Below are 18,094 nucleotides of genomic sequence, written 5' to 3'. Positions count from 1 at the left end.
AATTTCAAGTTTGACTCCTTAGCTATAATTGTTCTCCCTTTCACTGATATCTGGTGGAAATTTTAGGAGAATGCATTTAGACAAAACTGAAGCTAAAATAAGAACCACAATGTCGTGTCCCGACCTACAGAGGAGCAAACTGTGAGCCGTAAGAGTTTCCTCTGGTTAATATGTGGTGTTTCTGATCAGCGCTTTCTCTATTTAGTCATATGAAGAACATTGAGAGCTCCAGCCTCCTCCTCGTGTCGCTTAAAGAAGCTCACCCGGCTACGTTTCTCCGTTTAATTGTCGTTATTTTAATATCAAAGGACGATACCATGTTGAGCTGAGGAATCAGTACATCCAAGGGTTTTATGGAAACTGTTAACAAATTCAATAAATAACAGAAAAGAAAACGATCACAGCTGGAGTTACACGGTACTGACGATAGATCAAGCCATTCCTTAAGTCATTAAATAAACATTCAATATGCGTACAGACTTTTTTTGTCGTTTTTTTTTGGAAAAAAAAGAAATCAACTATTCGTCTAGTATGTAGTTTAAAAAGCATTCAGGATAGAGAGCTAGAACATAGAATTATGTACAGTTTCTGGTAGATATTCACATTCTATCAAAATAATCCGTTGAAATTAAAGCCTTCAAACGTGGTAGTAAAAAGGACGCCGTGGGTCCGAGGGTCCGTTCACCGTCTACAGGTGTGTGCTGTAGAAGGCGGGGGCGGCGTAGCTCTGCGTCCCCAGCATGAAGGGGGACAGGACGTGGCTGGCGGTGAGGAAAGGCAGCTGGACCAGGCTGCCGGTGGGGGGGTGGTGGTGTCCGGCGTAGCCAGCGTGCATGGCCAGGTGCCCGTTGACCGGAGGCGACGGGCTCAGAGGGCTGAGGCTCCCCAGGCCTCCGGCTCCTCCGCCTGCAGCTCCGGGGCCTCCAGCTCCTCCGGCGCCGGTGGGGGCGGACGTGTCGGCTCCTGGGTTCTGCTTCTTCCACTTGGTCCGGCGGTTCTGGAACCAGATCTTGACCTGGGTTTCAGTGAGGGAGAGCGACAGCGCCAGGTTGAGCCGCTCGCACACCGACAGGTAGCGCGTGGACTTGAACTTGTTCTCCAGCGCCACCAGCTGCTCATAGGTGAAGGCAGTCCGGGCCCTGCGGGGCTTCCCCGACTTGGAGTCCGAGCCCGAGCGTTTCCTCTTGGGCTTGGCCCCCTGGCCCCCGTTGGTCTGGGCGCTGCTGATCTGGCCTGCGGGGCTTCCGTTGGGGCTCTTGGCGTCCCTGCTGGTGTCCTGGTGGACGCCAAGCTCTCGGTCTCCGTTGCTGGGGAGGGCCGAGCTGCTCTCCTCGCTGCTGTAGGGCCCGTCAGGGGCCTCAGAGTCCGGGGTCCCAGATCTGTGGTAGTCATCCTCGTCTGGACTTCTGTATACGAAGCCTTCCTCTGGAAAAACACAGAAAGATCAGTTAGCTTCTCAAGTAACCCATAGCAACGCAGAGGTCTTCAAGAAAAGACCAAAGAGCAGAACTTCTCTGAAAACATTTACACTTTAGAGACTGCAAAGAGCAAAAATGAATCAAAACTAAACAGAACTCTGCCTGGACTGTTCATTCCCTGACCTTGCACTGAGTACAGACGTGTGTTCTGCATGTGTACTGTCAGCAGGCAGCTGATGTACTGTTCACTTGTTGTCATGGTTACAGTGACGCCATGCCGCTATCTGGCAATGATACGGAAATATTGAACAAATCCATGGATCCAGACTAGAAGCTGCATCACTGCCAAAATCTAATCAGGTGGTCCTTGTGTCATTTCTGACCTTCTCTGAAAATTTCATCCAAATCCGTTGGTCTGTTTCTGAGTAATGTTGCTGACAGACAGACAGACAGACAGACCAACACTGATCGTCACCCCACCGCGTTCCTTGGCAGAGTAATAATTCCTGCTGCCTCCTACATTACCTGTAGACATCATGGTCCTATCATCTCATTTAAACTTGTTTTATGACTCTTATCCAGGTTGTTTTCTCCTCGCTTGTGTTCTATCGACTCTCAGATTTACATCACCGTTCATACGTTTGGGGTCAGCCAGACAATTTCATGTTAAACTCCCACTTTTATCCATGTGCTAACATAACTGCACAAGGGTTTTCTAATCATCAATGAGCCTTTCAACAGCATTAGCTAACACAATGTAGCATTAGAACAGGAAATGTTCCTCTGTACCCCTATGGAGATATTCCATTAAACATCAGCCGTTTACAGCTACAATAGTCATTTACCATTGGGATTATTTTTGGTTTCTGCTATTTTTGGATAATGAAACATGCCCTGGGAACATCATTGCTGTTCCTGAGAAATAAATCCAAAATGACAGTTGAACTTGGAGGACTTTGATCGCCATGGTTACAGCAATTAACAGGTAGTTTGGAAACAAAGATCAAACTCTGTTGACCCATCCATCGACCCCAAAATCCACTCCAATCAGCTTCAAAGATTACGGATCACTGGTCACAGGTTCCAGATCTGTGGTTTAGTTCATTTGTGACGATATAAGTGGAGCCAATATAGAAGTGGGTACCTTATTACCCCTCATGTTGTCTTCATTTACAGGCACCAAAAAAATATTTTTTCTTTGTCTGAGAAAAATCCAAAAATTCTGCAAAAATTTCCCCTAATTTCAGAAAATTTGCAAAACCTTCAAAAAGAAAATTCCAATAATTCCTTAAAAGTTTCCCTTAAAATTTTTATTTAAAAAAAAAATCTCCCAAATTTGGCAAGAAAATTCTTTAAATATTCAAAAAAAATAGTAAAAATCTTTCAAAAAAAAATCCTACAAATATCTAAAGTGATTACATATGTATCAGTAACTGTTAATATTTTCTTTAAGAAAATTCAAATTTTTGAAAATTTTTTTTGGGGAAAAAAGAAATGTTAAAAAAAGTTTCTTAAGAACAAAAATTTCCCAAAAATTTTGAAAATGTGGACATCAGAAGATTCACTGTCAAAATCTATTTTTTCCCTCACATTTTCAAACTTTAAAATGGGTCAATTTGACCCGCAGGATGACATGAGGGTTAAGCTAAAAAAAAAAAAAAAAAAAACCAACTACAATAATTAGTAAAGTTATTTGAAGTGATTAAGTGGCACCACAGTGGTCACCATACAGTGTTCCTGGGACCAGTTGGTGCCAACCCAATGGTTGTAGGAAAGAACTTTAAAAATATTTAAAAATTAACTTTTTTTAATGTCTTTATTTGTGACTGTATGTTTTGTTGCACACATCCTATCAGTCTCTTAATCACTTCCACACAAAAAGAAGTATTTAAAAAAGAAACAGTAGCTAATAGCAGCTAACAGCTAGCTAGCTAACAGTAGCTAATAGCAGCTAACAGCTAGCTAGCCAACAGTAGCTAGCAGCTAGCGGTCAGAGCGGTTAGTACTCCTAAACCTGAACATGGCCGAAGAGGAAACGAGTCAAGACATTTACACCCTGAATGAGAGGAGGATTATTTATCGTTTACTCTCATACAAAGACTGTTTGTTTGATATGCAAAGCGACGGTGGCGTTGGCAAAGAAAGGAGTAGCATTTTTAAAACAGTACACGGAGCTACGAGAGGGATTTCCCGACAAAAACTCCTTTGCGTGCCGCAGGTGTGCGGGATTGAAAGCACAGCTGGCAGTCAGTGTTCACCAAACCGAAGACCTCCAGGGTAAGAACAACCACTGCCTCCTGTCGCCGTTCGGAAGCCTTTCTAGAGGCAGCTGATAGCCTTTTTGATGACTTTAACTTGAAACAGAGATCGTGAAGGCCACTAAAGAAGTGCTGCTCTCCCGTCGTCCTACTACCAGGCAACGTGAGGGAACAGCTGTGGATGTGAGGAGCAGCTGAGGAAGGATACTGACGCTTAGCATCCAAAGCTAGAGACCACAGTGGCTTTTACATTCGTCTTCCTCACTGATCTGACCGGCGAACTCAATGAACTGAATTTAGAGCTGCAGGGTAAAGATGCAGTCAACAAGGACAACTTCCCTCACATGTGAGCAGGTAAAGGTGTGACACAGCGGGACAGAACATGTTCAGAGCATCTCCTCAGAGTCTGACAGACATTTCACTGACTTTGCATCCATCCAGCCTGTAGCCACTTCTAGTAGTCTATCGGCCTGGACCAGAAACTTCCAGTATGGGTGCCACTGAAGGTGACCAGTTCTTTTTGGTATTTTTAACTTGCTTTATGTCTCTAGTTTGCATTTTGATCTGATAGCTGTTGTAGACTTACAGCTTATTAAATGTTGTCGGTGGTTTAATGGACACAATGAAAGGGTCTGAGCCAAAAGTGGAATTCAGTAGGATTTTCCACGTTACGAAGAAAATAAGAAGTGCCACACGTCACCATCTGTGTTAATAACTTTACACAGAACAATACTACAACAAAGTCTGAGAAAGGTTTCGTTGCTATGGTAACAAGATTGTCTGTGACAAAAACGAGACACAAAATGACAAAAACGAGACGCAAAATAACAAGACTCAAATTGATCAAAACAAAAAAGCTTGAAAACAAAGTACAGACAATCTTTTCAAACGGATTTATTTGATTATTGACTTCTATTAGATATCGTTGTTGTGGTGAACGGATTGTGTCTCTAATAAGTGATAAAGCTGCCAGTGTGGAAAGGCTCTCACATCTTATATGAACTTATATTAACCCAGTGTACATTTTAGTACCACTTAGTTTGGTCCCCTGAGATGGTTCCAGTATCTGCTCTGGTCCATTGACTCATATGGGTCATCCATTTGATGAAGGGATGGATGATGGGGACGTTGCCAAAGTCGAATCACTTTTGGACTTGGAAAGCTCTGCTCTTAAGGATGAGATCTGACACTGAGATCGAGTCAGATGAACGTCTGCTCAGCCTGGAGAACGTGGTGTTTGGAAACCACTGGTGGAGGAGAAGTATCCCAGTCTCAGAAGACCTGCCTTGAACCTGACAGCTCTTTCTGGATCAACTTATTTGTCCCAGTCTGCTCTCACACGTGAAAGTCATCAAGTCCAGATCAGCAACGACCAGCTCCTCCACTCCGGCCTCCTGCTCCCAGTTCCTGGTCTACGGTAGGAAGTGATTTCCTTTTTTCAGACTCACAGGTCTACCTGTTTTGTATCTGGTTTATTTTTCTGTTTAGTTCATATTAAGGTCAGCTCTGGCTTTTGCTCACCATGCAGGCTGGTGTGTGTTTGTGATGTGGTTGTGTGACAACAAGACAAAGTGCTGTTGGGTTTGTTACTGCAGGATGGAAACGATGTGGGTCTGTGATGCTGACAGTGGACTGGTAGATGTCGCTACTAGAAAAGTAGATCTCGGGTCAGAAAAGGCTGGACACCTGATACACAGTAGAAGTAAACGAAAATGAGTTGCGGTACTTTAACACGGTTTTATCTACTGCAGAAACATCCATCCAGTCACACATGTAGACCGTTCAGCCACAACATTAAAACCACTGACGGTACGACTGAATGAACCAAACTCTGGACTAGAGATCTAAACTACAGCTTCTGATATGTAAAACTGTTTTTCTATTTGTGAAAATGCAAAAAACATAAATACCGATCATTTCACTGTCTTTTTTCCTCATTTAGACCAGCTCCAGATCACAAACCTCTTTGCTTATATCGGTTGAATCTTGAATAGATTGTCGTACAAAAGCTAAACACTATTTATTTTCTCATGGAAAACTTTTTTGTGTTGGAGTGTAAAAACAATTAGACTTTAGTGGCTAAATGTTGCATCTAGACCACTTTTTCAGGTCCAGCTCGAAAACGTCTTTGCTTGGACTCGTCAAATTGTAACAGATTGTTCTCCAAAGGCTAAAGACTCTATAAAACCTAATTTTTGATCTGGAAAACCATTATTTTTGTTGTTAGAATATAAAAACATGGTGATTTTAATGGCTAGATCATCATACAAAGGCTAAAGACTCTACAAAACATCATTTTTGATTTGGAAAACCAATATTTTTTGGTGTTAGAATATAAAAACATGGAGATTTTAGTGCATTTTTATGCATCTGCATCACTTTAGATCAGGTCCAAATCTAAAACCAGGGAGCTTAAATGGGTTGAATCTGTAAGTTTTTGATTAAAAAAAACCATTATGTTTCATGTTAAAATGCAAAAGCATGGAGATTTTAGTGCATTTTTGTTTTATTTTTGCATCTGGACCGCTTTAGACCAGATCCACATCAAAAACCTCTATGTTTGGATGGGTTGAATCCGTAAGTTTTTGATTTGGAAAGCCATTATTTTCGGTGTTAGAATGTAAAAACATGGAGATTTTAGTGTATTTTAATGCATCTAGACCACTTCAGACCAGATCTAGATCAAAAACGTCTATGCTTTGATGGGTTAAATGTGGAGTAGCTCATGTTTTTGTAGCAGAACGGTTTCTACTGGTCCATGAAGGCCCCATCCAGCTGATCAGTGTACATCCATATGTAGATTCATTATGCAACCCTTTGTTATTCTTATTACTTTATCTTTATTTCTAGCTCTATTCTGCTTCTGTGCTTCCTTCTTTCAGCCCTTCTCCACATCCAGCTGCTGTAACGTGTGATTTTTTTCCTGGTAGGATCAATAAAGATGGTCATATCTTTTCCTACTAAAACACTGGATTACGGTAGAATGGAAAGTTATCCAAACCGGCACAAAAATAAAGCTAGAAACTGAAATGATTTGCTAGTTAATGACCAGCCAGACGCTCACTGAAGCTTCCTAAAGTCAGATTATTTAACTAATGGCTCTCTAGTCCTTTAATATTTTATTGGAAAGCTGAATTATTTTGTTGAAAATGCACATTTCTAAATGAAAATAGTAGAATTTAATAACAAGTCATCAATGAGTTTGAGTATTAGTAGATAATGCTGTGTTGTTTAATTTTTTTTAGTTTATTTAGCCTAAAATAATTTGTTTTCAAGACTCAGTTCTAGTTTTTCTTAATGATTCTGAGTAAAGGCGAGTAAAAATGTTCTGTCTCCAGCATGCAATAAAGATTTAAGACAGTTTTCTAGAAATCTGAGCTAGTTTGGGTTTAAGGAGATGGTTAAAGCACATTTAAAACCATCCCAACTGAGTGTAAACGAGCTTTAACTGTTAGAACCTACCGCAAAATTCACATAATATATATTATTATATGTTGTCAGACTGTGTGGTGTTTGTGCATGTTGTGTATCAGCTTTAATTTGGAAAGTTTTTAATTTTATCCTGTTTATTTTTCTCTATTATTCTGCTGATGTCAATGAAAAAGAAAAGCTGAACTCGGTGGTCAAAACTGGATTTAGACACGAAGCCGTGTTAAAAAAATAATAACGTAATGCAGTGAATCCATTTTTACCTTCAGGCCTTATTGTTGTTTTTTTATAAAAGAGCTTTAAGGTTTTACAAGACAAAATTATTTCACCAGACAAACTGAAAATGGGCTGAAGGACGGTCGAACACTGGAATGTCTAAAATAATCCCACAAAAGAGACTCGATCTGAACCAAAAACAGAAAAAATGAAGCAGCAAAAGAACTTTTCATATTAAAATCTGTGCAAAATCCACATGCAATGGAGGCCCTGATTAACACAAGAACGAAACATTTCACAGTAAAAGAAAGAAAATGCAGATTTTATTTCATAAAAAACCCAATAATTTATACACAGATTATCCTTCTGTTCATTATTTTTTAAATTAGCTTCACTGAAAACCCTAAATTTGACCATGAGGTATAAAAAATCAGTTGATTTTGAAATTCATATTTATATTCTGCATCGTTTTATTATTTATTTTTTATATTTATTAGTTTATTCTCTTATTTATTATTTAGAATAATATTCCAGCATGTAGTTGGCTGCAATTTTGTTGAGATTATTTTATTATCAAGCTGTTAAAAATTGAAATGTATTTTTTAAATATTAAATATTATATATATAAAAGCAGAATTAATTGTAGTTTAATTTTCTGCTACAAGTCAAATCAAACAGTGTTTTATTTTTAGGAAAAAGTGGAAAGGTGGAAAATAAGTTGAATAAATGTTCTTTTTAATTATCTAAATATAGAACAGTATTGTCTTGTTTTAGTAGCATAAATATTGTAGTATTTTATTAGTGTTTGATGCAATATAATTGTTTTGTATTGATTTGTGTGTGTTTATTAAATTATTTTATTTTAGCAAAGAAGCAAACAAAAGGAGACGCAAATTCGTTTTTTATGATTTATATGTGCACGTGTGGACATTTCAGAGTTCAGTTTTATAATTTTTGAACGAAAATTCTTTAAAAAACAAAAGTTAAAGTAGAAAAGGGGAATTAAAATAATAAAAAAAGCAGCTGTGGAGGAAACGGAGCTGATTGGAGCTAATGAGTCAAACTGATATTCACTGATCGATAATAGTGATCACACACACACACACACACACACACACACACACACACAACACCACACACACACACACACACACACACACACACACCACACACACAGGCAGCCAATTACCGCTGATTTGTCTCCAATTAAAAGGACAATTTATTTTTTTTCTATTTTGCTTTTCTTTTTAAATATTTTTTTTATTGTTTTCGCAGAAAGAAAACAGCCGAAAAATTATATATTTTAGAGAAACTTTAAAACTTTCAGATCCCACAAAGAGCAGAAACATTATTAAAGTTATTTCATGTAATTAAACCAAAAATATGAACTAGAAGTTTTTTTTTTAAATATCGCCTTCACAAATATCAGAATCAGTTTTATTGTCATTTTAAAATATAATGAACTGTGCGTCATTTCTCTCCTGATAGACAAATAACAGACCGGAAATAAAAAATATATTTAAAATAAATATTGAAAAAATAAATAAATAAAACTGGGCTGAAAATAAACATGGTGAATTTTCCAAAGTTAGTTTTAAAATAGTAATAATAATAATAATAATGATAAAAGATTACTTGAATTTATTTGTGTTTTGTTTTTGTTTTTTTTAAATCTCCCGTCTCCGGTTCTCCCGGTACTCACTGGCTCTGGTAGTCCTCCGCTCCGTAGCAGCCCTTCCCGGTGTCCGGTCCGTGCTCGCGCTCCCCGCCTCCTCCTCCTCCTCCTCTCCGGTTCTCCGCTCCGCACGCGCTCAGCTCGCGCTCTCCTCCCCGGTGTCCCGCGTGCTGCTGCTTGCTGCTGGCTGGTGTCTCCGGCTGCTCGTGAAACTTGTTCGGGTCCAGGATGTCCAGCACGGAGAACGAGGTGGTCCGGTGCCCGGAACCGGGGCCCTGCAACGGCAGCGGAGGGTCTCAGTCAGCCGGTAGCTCTTTTATTTAGTTTTATCTCTATTTATTACGGGCAGTTTGTTGTTTTTATTTTGCTTTAATTGAGCGTTTAGCGGTAGAGTTGCTTTAAAACTCCGGTTCTTCATAATAAACGCAGTTATTTCTGTTATGATTTTATTTTAGTGGAAAACTTTTTTCTTTCTTTGTAGCATTTCATTTTTTATTTATTATTTTGTAGCTTCACTTTCGTTTAAAAACATTTATTTCCACTATAATTTAATTTTACTGTGAGACTTTTTCTTTTAAGATCTTTTAAAATTTATTTTTATTTAGTAGCTAAATTTTCGTTTTATTTTCTTCCAGTTATTCATTACAACCACAATTATTTCGATATCGTTCTAAATTTACTGAGAGCTTTACATAGTTGTTTTAAATTTGGCAGCTCCATTTCCGTTTTTTTCTTCCAGTTATTCACAAAAAACACAATTAATTCTGCTATATTTTAATTTCACTGAGTGTTTTTTTTTAACTATTTTACTTTTTTCCCCAAAAAAGGATATCAATAATAATACTAATAATGTAGAGGTTGATTTTTTTTATATACTTTATTGTAATATTTCACAAATAAATGGGCTCCATCTGAGCAGGATTCTTAGTTTCAGAGCAACAAACAGCAGAACACATCAGAGGCAATAAAACGGACCGAAAACCGAATTTACAAAGAAAAAAACACAAATCAGCTGCCTTTCCTGCACAGCCACGACAATCCTGTTTCATGTTTGCAGAGCAAAAAGACACAAAATGCTCAGTTTTTTTATTATTATTATAATTAGGAATTAATTTAAAGACATCTAATTATAATTGTCATGCCTCTTTTTGTTTGATTTCTCTGTGATGTGAATTAAATCCTGATTTAAAAAGATGAAAAATCAAAAGCAGTCCCAGTGTGAGCAGCAGATCCTCCACGTCTGATCAGGATCCTTCATTTATTAATGAGGCCAGTCTGCAGCTTGAGTAATAATAATCCTACATTAATAATATTATAATTCTCTCTTTAAATAATCAGAGGAGGCACCCAGAGGCCCAGTAACACCTGAGATAAGAGGAACCATCAGAGCTGTGATCAGCTGCAAGAATCCTTTAGTCAGAATTTAAACGATACTTCTGATATTTAAAAATGACTGGAAATAGATTTATTTAAAGAGAAATAAACACACTGCTTTTGCATGCATGCGTGTCCAGATTACATGAGAATTCTGAATGTGAAAATGCAAAATTCGCAGGTTTTCGTTCGGGTTCATTCATTTCCACGAAATAAAACACAATTATTAGATTTTTCAACAGTCTTTATTTTTATTTTCAAGCTTCCTGTTAATATTAATATCCTAATAAAGGCCTCATCTGCATATAAACAGACACAAACAGACCAAAGATACGAAACAAAATGCAATATACGGAATTAAACTGTTAATTTCGTTTATTTTTAGTTATTTTTCTCACTTTTCTGCTACTTTTCTCTCCTTAAACGTCCCATTATTGGATCAGTGTTTATTTATTCTGCTTTTAAAGATAAATAACTTTGTGGATCTACCTGCTGCGGCGGCACCAGCACAGGGTTCGTCGGCGGAGGTTCCGAGTGGTTCTCCCCGGCCTGAGCGGCCACCGCGCCGGAGAAGAGCCGCTTCTCCCCGGCGGCCCCTCCGTCCAGCAGGTCCCCTCCGTCCGGACCCACCACCGTCTGGACCCCGTCCCCGCCGCCGGGCGCAGGTACCGCTCTGTCCCGACTCATCACGGGCTGCACCGGGTCCGCCACGGGCCCCGCTCCGGCTCTGTCCCGGCTGATCACGGTCTGGACCCCGTCTGCCCCGGGCCCCGGTACCGCTCTGTCCCGGTTCATCACTTCACTCTCCCTTTCCCATAAATGTTCAGAATCCGTGTAAAAAACGGAAGAGGAGGTGGATGAATGATAACAGTTTAAAAAAAAAAAGAGTTTTAATAGATGTTCATGTCAGACAGAACCAACCACGGCCCGGTTCATGAGTGCCGCCGGAGTCCGGAGAGAGGCGTCTTCAGCCGGCTAAAGTTTCCATCTGCGGCCGGTGTCGGGGCTGGAAGTGGACTGAGGCTCCGCTGCAACTTCAAGCTTCTTCTCTCCGGCTCCTCATCCTCCGCCGTGTCGGTCGGTAGGTCGGTCTCTCACGGCGCCGTTATCCGGTGTCACACATGCACGAACAGCTCCCGACCTCCAGCCCGGCGCGCTCCGTCTGGTCAGCGGGGGGCTGCGCGGCGCGCTCTGGAGGCTGCCAGGAGTCGGAGGCGGGACGGACTGATGTGTCTCTAATAGTTAAAAGCGGCTCTCTCTCCCCCTGCCTCCCCCTCTCTCCCTCCCCATTAGCTAAGTGAAGCCCCTCTCTCCTCCCTCCTTCTTCTTCTACGCCTGCTTTTGGCTGCTCGCCCCTGGAGGACCCTCTGTCACGGACTCGCTCCTCATGCGTGCGTCCTTCCTTATTTATGCGCGTCCCCCCAACTCAGCTCCGCGGCTTCTAATTGGCTACAAATTAATCCCACTCGCACTAATAGGCTATTATCTGGAGGCTGCGCGCGGCCGAGAGGAGCGCGAGGTGGGGGGGAGCGAAGCGGGAAGCGCGCGCAGCTCCGCTCACCTTTGAGAGTTTTGAGCGTCACGTGCCTTAGGTGTTGGCGCCAAAAAGTGACTGTGTTGGAGCAGCAGACATTTATGATTATTAGTAGTAGTACTTGTAGTAGTACTAGCAGTATTATTTTTCATAGTAGTTGTTGTTCCTTCTCATTCTTCTCCTTCTCATTATTATTAGTAGTAGTAGTGCTACTATTATTTTTCTTATTACTATTAGTAATAGTAGTTGTATTTTTCTTTTTGTAGTAGTAGTAGTGGCAGTCTTCTTCTTTTCCTTGTTATTGTTATTATTATTAGTAGTAGTGGTGGTAGTAGTAATTTTATTTTCAGCAGTAGTAGTGATTGTAGGTACAGTATTTTCTTTTACCCTGCATTGTGTTGTGGATTACAACCAACCCAGATGTTTTCCAGCGTTTAAAACAGCTTTAAAGAACTCATTAAACTCCTTAAATTCAGGTTTTACTTTGACCAGATTGTGACTAAAACAACTGATTCCATTCCTGACTTTACGTTTTAGAGGAAACAGCTGACAGGATCATTAAAAGAGAGAACGTTTCTTCATTCTGCTCATGGAAGGAATCCAGAAACCACGTTAATTACAACATTTAAGGCCTGGTTCCACAGCACTCTGATCATTTCAGCTTCATAACTGATCACTGGAAGCTCAGCTTGATCCAGGGTGATGCTGGGGGCGGAGCTTCCTGCTGCAGCTTCACCTGTGCTCCCTCCATATATATAAAGAAAAAAAACACAGGAGGCTTATCTTTAAATGCAGATTCCAGGGCAGGGCCTCTCCTCCAAACTCAATTACGGCCTGAATAAAGCCGTAATGTCCCCGCTGCAGTGAAATATTGATTCCTAATCCTTGGCAGTCATTACTATGCCAAAAATAATAGACCACAGAATTGGATTTTGATTTAACCGCGACGTGTTATTCTATGCGGGACTTAATATTCCGTTTGGAGGTGGAGGGGGATGAAGTGATGGAGGCTCTGACGCCACACTTTTTATATTGTTGTGGAGCACATTAAGGGAAAAAAAAGGGAAAAGAAGAAAGAAAGAGGTGCGTGGGACATCTTTCCTGTCCTCCCTCCTCGGCCCTAATACACAAGGTCAGCTTCCATGTAATTGCCTTGTCAATGATCCTTAGGAGGAGAAATTAAAAGTTGAGCAAAATAATGATGAACAATGAGACATGATTAGCCAATCAGAGAGCCCGGCCCGTGTGATCTACGTTCCTGCTGGCTTTATGGGCTTTATTTTAAAACAGTCAATATATTAGCTGGATTAAATACCACTGCAGCTTCTTCCACCTTGGGAAATATTTAGCATTTGAAGCGCGCTGGAGGTAAACTATAAAGCTGCTGCACGCGGCTACAGCAGGAAGTGATGGTTATTAATATATTGTTGTTATTTAATCCTGCAGCCTTTTCTGTGGATTTTCAGAGGGAATAAATCACAGGTTTATCATGCTTGTTAAAGACATGGAGCAGATTGGGCAAAACAAAACAAAAAAAGGACAAAAATTTAGACAAAACAGCTACAAAGTGGGAAAAAAAATGTACGCAAACAAGATAAAAAATGACAAAATAGGAGCAAATTGACAAAACTGAGACAAACAACACGAACTAAAACAAAAGAGACAAAAAAATTAGACAGGAACGTTGCAAAATTACAAAAAATGGACAAATGCAGACAAAAACATGACAAAAAAGGAATAAAATGACAAACCTGAGAAACAACAAAAGTCAGACAAAAAAGACAAAAACCAACAAAATGAAGACAAAATATCACATTTATATCACATTTAAAAGCAACAAAAATGGGACACAAATGAGACAAAAATGACAAAAAAGAAAAAAACGACAGGAAATGAAACAAAAATGAAGATGAAGACTACAAAACATTGCAAAATGAACAAAAAATGAATAAATGAGACAAAAGATGGACCAAAAAGTTACAAAGTGACAAACGACACAAATGACAACTGAGACAAATGACGAAAGTCAGAAAAGGACAAGAAACAACAAAACAAGAAACAATATTACAAAAATGAGACACAAAATGCCAAAAAGAGAGAAACGGCACAAAACAAAACAGACAAAAAATGACACAAACGAGACAAACAGGAACAAAATAAAAAAATGAGACAACATGAAATAAAACAAAAGAGAGCAAACAATTTGACAAAAAGTATCAAAACAAAAAACACGAGTGAATAAAAAGGAAACGGCAGGAAGTGATGGTTGTTGTTGTTGTTGTTTATCCTGTTCCTGTGGCTCTTCAGAGGGAATAAATCACAGCTTCATCATGTTCATTACAGGAAGTTTCGACGTGAATCTCAGCACATCTGCAGTGAATAATGACCTGTGTGCTTCGTTCCTGACCTTTGACTCTGGTGGGAATGAAATAAAATCAGCAGAACGTGCTGTATCTGGAGAAACCTAGAACACACCAACGATGACAAGAAGAAATGATGATGATGTCATTAAAGATGATTAGAAATATGATGGGAATATAAGTTAGAAATGAGTTGTAAGAATTAAAAATAAGGAACATGTTTAAAACGGATGGTGGAAAGTAGGGTATAGTGGTATGTTTGTGTGTGTGATCGAAGACTGATCATTAATCATCAAATTAAAACCAGAATCTGCCCTTTCTGTCTGGTTTTACTATTGTTATGAGGACATTTGGTCCTCACACACACACAAACACTAGAAGCCACATTATCAACGACAAGAAGAATAATGATGACAACATCAATAACGATGACATAAAGACAGACAAACAGGAATAATTTCTTTAAAAACAAACAATAAAAAATGATTAAAAGGTACAGTGCAATGTATGTAAAGTGTGAGTGTGTGTTTATGTCACTGATGATCAAAGATTTATAATTAATAATCAAATCAAAATGAGAATCTGCAAAAATGTGCTCTGTTTGATTTCACTATTGTTATGAGGACATTTGCTCTCACAGTGACACACACACACACACACACACACACACACACACACACACACACACACACACACACACACACACACACACAGAGGAGGTTCCCACAGTGTGAGCCAGCAGACGCTATGGGAACACTCCTCCCTCCACCAGCGTGTGTGTCTGTAATTATTCTAATGAAGGTTAACGAGCTCTGCTCAGCCTCCTCTTTATTAAATTAATCTCAGCAGTAATGAATCATAATTACTATAATTAGCAGCTGGAGCTGATCTGCGGCTGGTCGGATGGAGGTGACGACATCAGAGGCAACCTTCATCTCCTCCTCCTCCTCCTCCTCTCCTCTCCACTGACCACACCGACCGTCTTCTGATAGGAAGCAGCAGAATGGTGACCCCTCCTAGCCACATGACTAACCTGATCTGATGGAGTGTTCTGTTCAAGAGAGCGCTGTGCAAGAATTCCTACGATGAGCCGAGACCGTTTGTTTGTCCGCAGGTGACAAATAAAAATGCTGAATCTTGAATCGAGTCCACATTAGTTTGGATGTTTTCTTGTTACTGGCTTTTACTAGGAACACAAAACAACAAAAACACGAGACAAACAACAATAGTCAGACAAGAAAAGACAAAAACAAGACACAACTATGGAAAACGAAACAAACGACATGAAGCAAAACAAAAAAGAGACAAAAAAGTTACAAAGTGACCAAAAATGGACACAAACAAGATAAAGATGACAAAAAGGAAACAAAACGACAAAAATAGATAAGAAAACACAAGCGAGACAAAAAGGAAACGAAAAGAAAACGAGACAAACGACAAAAGTCAGATGAAATTAAGACAAAAAACAAAACAAGACAAAATATTACAAAAGTGAGACACAAAAATGACCACAAGCGAGACAAAGAGAAAACACAAAACAGCTAGAAATGAGACAAACAAAACAAAGAAAAACGGAGACAAAAAAGTTGCAAGCGACAAACAACGACACAAAGGACAAAAAGAAATCAAACGAGAAAAGACAAAAAACAACAAGGCAAATATTACAAAATGAAAACAAAGAACAATCTGGTATTTTACTTTCTGATCCAAACAACTCGTCATGGTCTAGAAATGATTTTAAATTTATAATTTACTAGTTTAAAATCTGCAGTTAATGTCTTCTCTGTAATTTTTACACTTTGAGGACCGGATTGGACCCTCTGGAGGACCACTTTTGGCCCGCGGGCCTCATGTTGGACACCTCTGATTTAGCTCATCGTCGTCTAAACGTTGTTCCTGAAATCTGTCAGAGCTTCGGAGACAAACCGAGGATCTGATTTTAAAAATGTAAAAAACAAAAAGTGGCATCCAGCTCCAAGTCCTGCTCCTTCATCCATCTCCCTGCTTCCTCCATTCCTCCTGTTTTTCTATTTGTGTCTCTTCAAAGGTTCTATATTTTAGATTAGCCCTCCTCCTCCTCCTCTCCTCCTCCTGCAGGAGTAATAGCCCCCCCATCCTCCACTCTCACAGTTAGACGCTCAGATAGCATCTGACCTGAAGAATTAATTAAATATGATAGCTGATTAAAATAGCATAACCTAATAGTGTAATATCTCAAGCTGTCGTCTTTAATAGTCATCATTGTGTGTGTGCGTCTTATCTGCTGCAGACAGACGCTCTCACTATTGATTCCTGTTCATTTCAGTTGTCAGGCCGACCACTCAGCTCATCTGGATCATTAAACTCTCGTCTCTCTGCCCGTTCTCCCGTCTCTGTCGGGTCTGTCTCCTACCTGATCTCCTCACTTGTATCCATTCTATTAATCCTCGTTTGTATTAAACTGTGTAGCAGCATGAGGCCACGCTGAGCCCAGTAAAGGAGGTTTAAAGGTGGTTAAAGGGGATCTCACTGCTAAAAACACACCAGTGAGCCACACTAGAGGCCTGAAACTCTCACCAGACGTGGATTTATCTGCACCGTTTCCTCTGATGGAGTTGTATTTGCAAAGAAATTTCCAAATTCCCGGGAAAATGGACGAGCTCTTTTATTTCAAAGCAAATAATTTAAAATGTAAACTGGTGTTAGTCTATTTTGTTCTTATTGTCGATCTGCTGCTACTCTGTCAGTTCCCAGTCTTTAAAACCAAATGCATCGTTTCACTTTCTGTAAAAAAGCTCAGTAATTTCCTGAACTACTGCACCACAAAACACGACATGAACAGGAGAGGCGATGTGACAAAAATGAGACACAAAATGACAAAATATTAGGCCCACCAATCCAACAAATGAGCATAAAATGGAAAAATGAGACATAAAAATGACAAAAAAACAGGCACCAAGTTACAAAATGAGACATAAGATGACAAAAATTAGGACCCAACTTACAAAAATGAGACATAAAATGCAAGATGAGACATAAATGACAAAAATAGCCAGACTTACAAAATGAGACATAAAATGACAAAATTAGGCACCAACTTACAAAAATGAGACATAAAATGGCAAAGTAGAGACTAAAAATGACAAAAATTAGGGCACCAACTTACACAAAAATGAGACACAAAATGACAAAATTAGGCACCAACTTACAAAAATGAGACATAAAAATGGCAAAGATGAGACATAAAATGACAAAATTAGGCACCAACTTACAAAAATGAGACATAAAATACAAAAAATGAGACATAAAATGACAAAAATTAGGCACCAATCCCAAAATGAGGGCATTAAATGCGAAACAAATGAGACATAAAATGACAAAAAAAAAGGCACCAAGTTACAAAATGAGACACAAAATGACAAAAATTAGGCCACCAAATTCCAAAAATGAGGCATAAAATGGAAAAAAATGAGACATGACAAAAAATGAGACACAAAATGACAAAAATTAGGCACCAACTTACAAAAATGAGGCATAAATGGAAAAATGATAGCCCTGACAAAAATGACAAAATTAAGCCACCTAACTTTACAAAACTGAGACATAAACATGACAAAAAAAATAGGCGACCAAACTTCCAAAACATTGAGGCATATAATGGCAAAAATGAGGCATAAATTGACAAAAATTAGGTACCAAATGGCAAAAATGAGACATAAAATGACAAAAATTAAGGCCACCAAAGTTCCAAAAATGAGACATGTAATGGGTAATAACATTAAGTCATACATGGCAAAAATGAGACATAAAGATGACAAAAATGAGACTAATAATATCAGAAATAGGACATA

At 39.3% G+C, this 18,094-nt stretch overlaps 1 protein-coding gene across 1 annotated transcript; it reads right to left on the bottom strand.

The window, feature by feature from the left end:
* Window positions 1–272: 272 nt before the first annotated feature.
* nkx1.2lb (NK1 transcription factor related 2-like,b) lies at window positions 273–11,616 on the bottom strand. The gene is given in 3 exon segments (XM_051954827.1): window positions 273–1,423; window positions 9,020–9,271; window positions 10,860–11,616. Coding segments are annotated over 3 exon segments (1,293 nt in total). The 5' UTR covers window positions 11,166–11,616; the 3' UTR covers window positions 273–688.
* Between the last annotated feature and the right edge of the window lie 6,478 nt (window positions 11,617–18,094).

Source organism: Acanthochromis polyacanthus, chromosome 10 (assembly GCF_021347895.1).
Source record: "Acanthochromis polyacanthus isolate Apoly-LR-REF ecotype Palm Island chromosome 10, KAUST_Apoly_ChrSc, whole genome shotgun sequence".
Lineage (NCBI taxonomy): Eukaryota > Metazoa > Chordata > Actinopteri > Pomacentridae > Acanthochromis > Acanthochromis polyacanthus.
The sequence above is the reverse complement of the archived record's forward strand: the minus strand, read 5'-3'. Positions and strand labels throughout refer to the sequence as shown.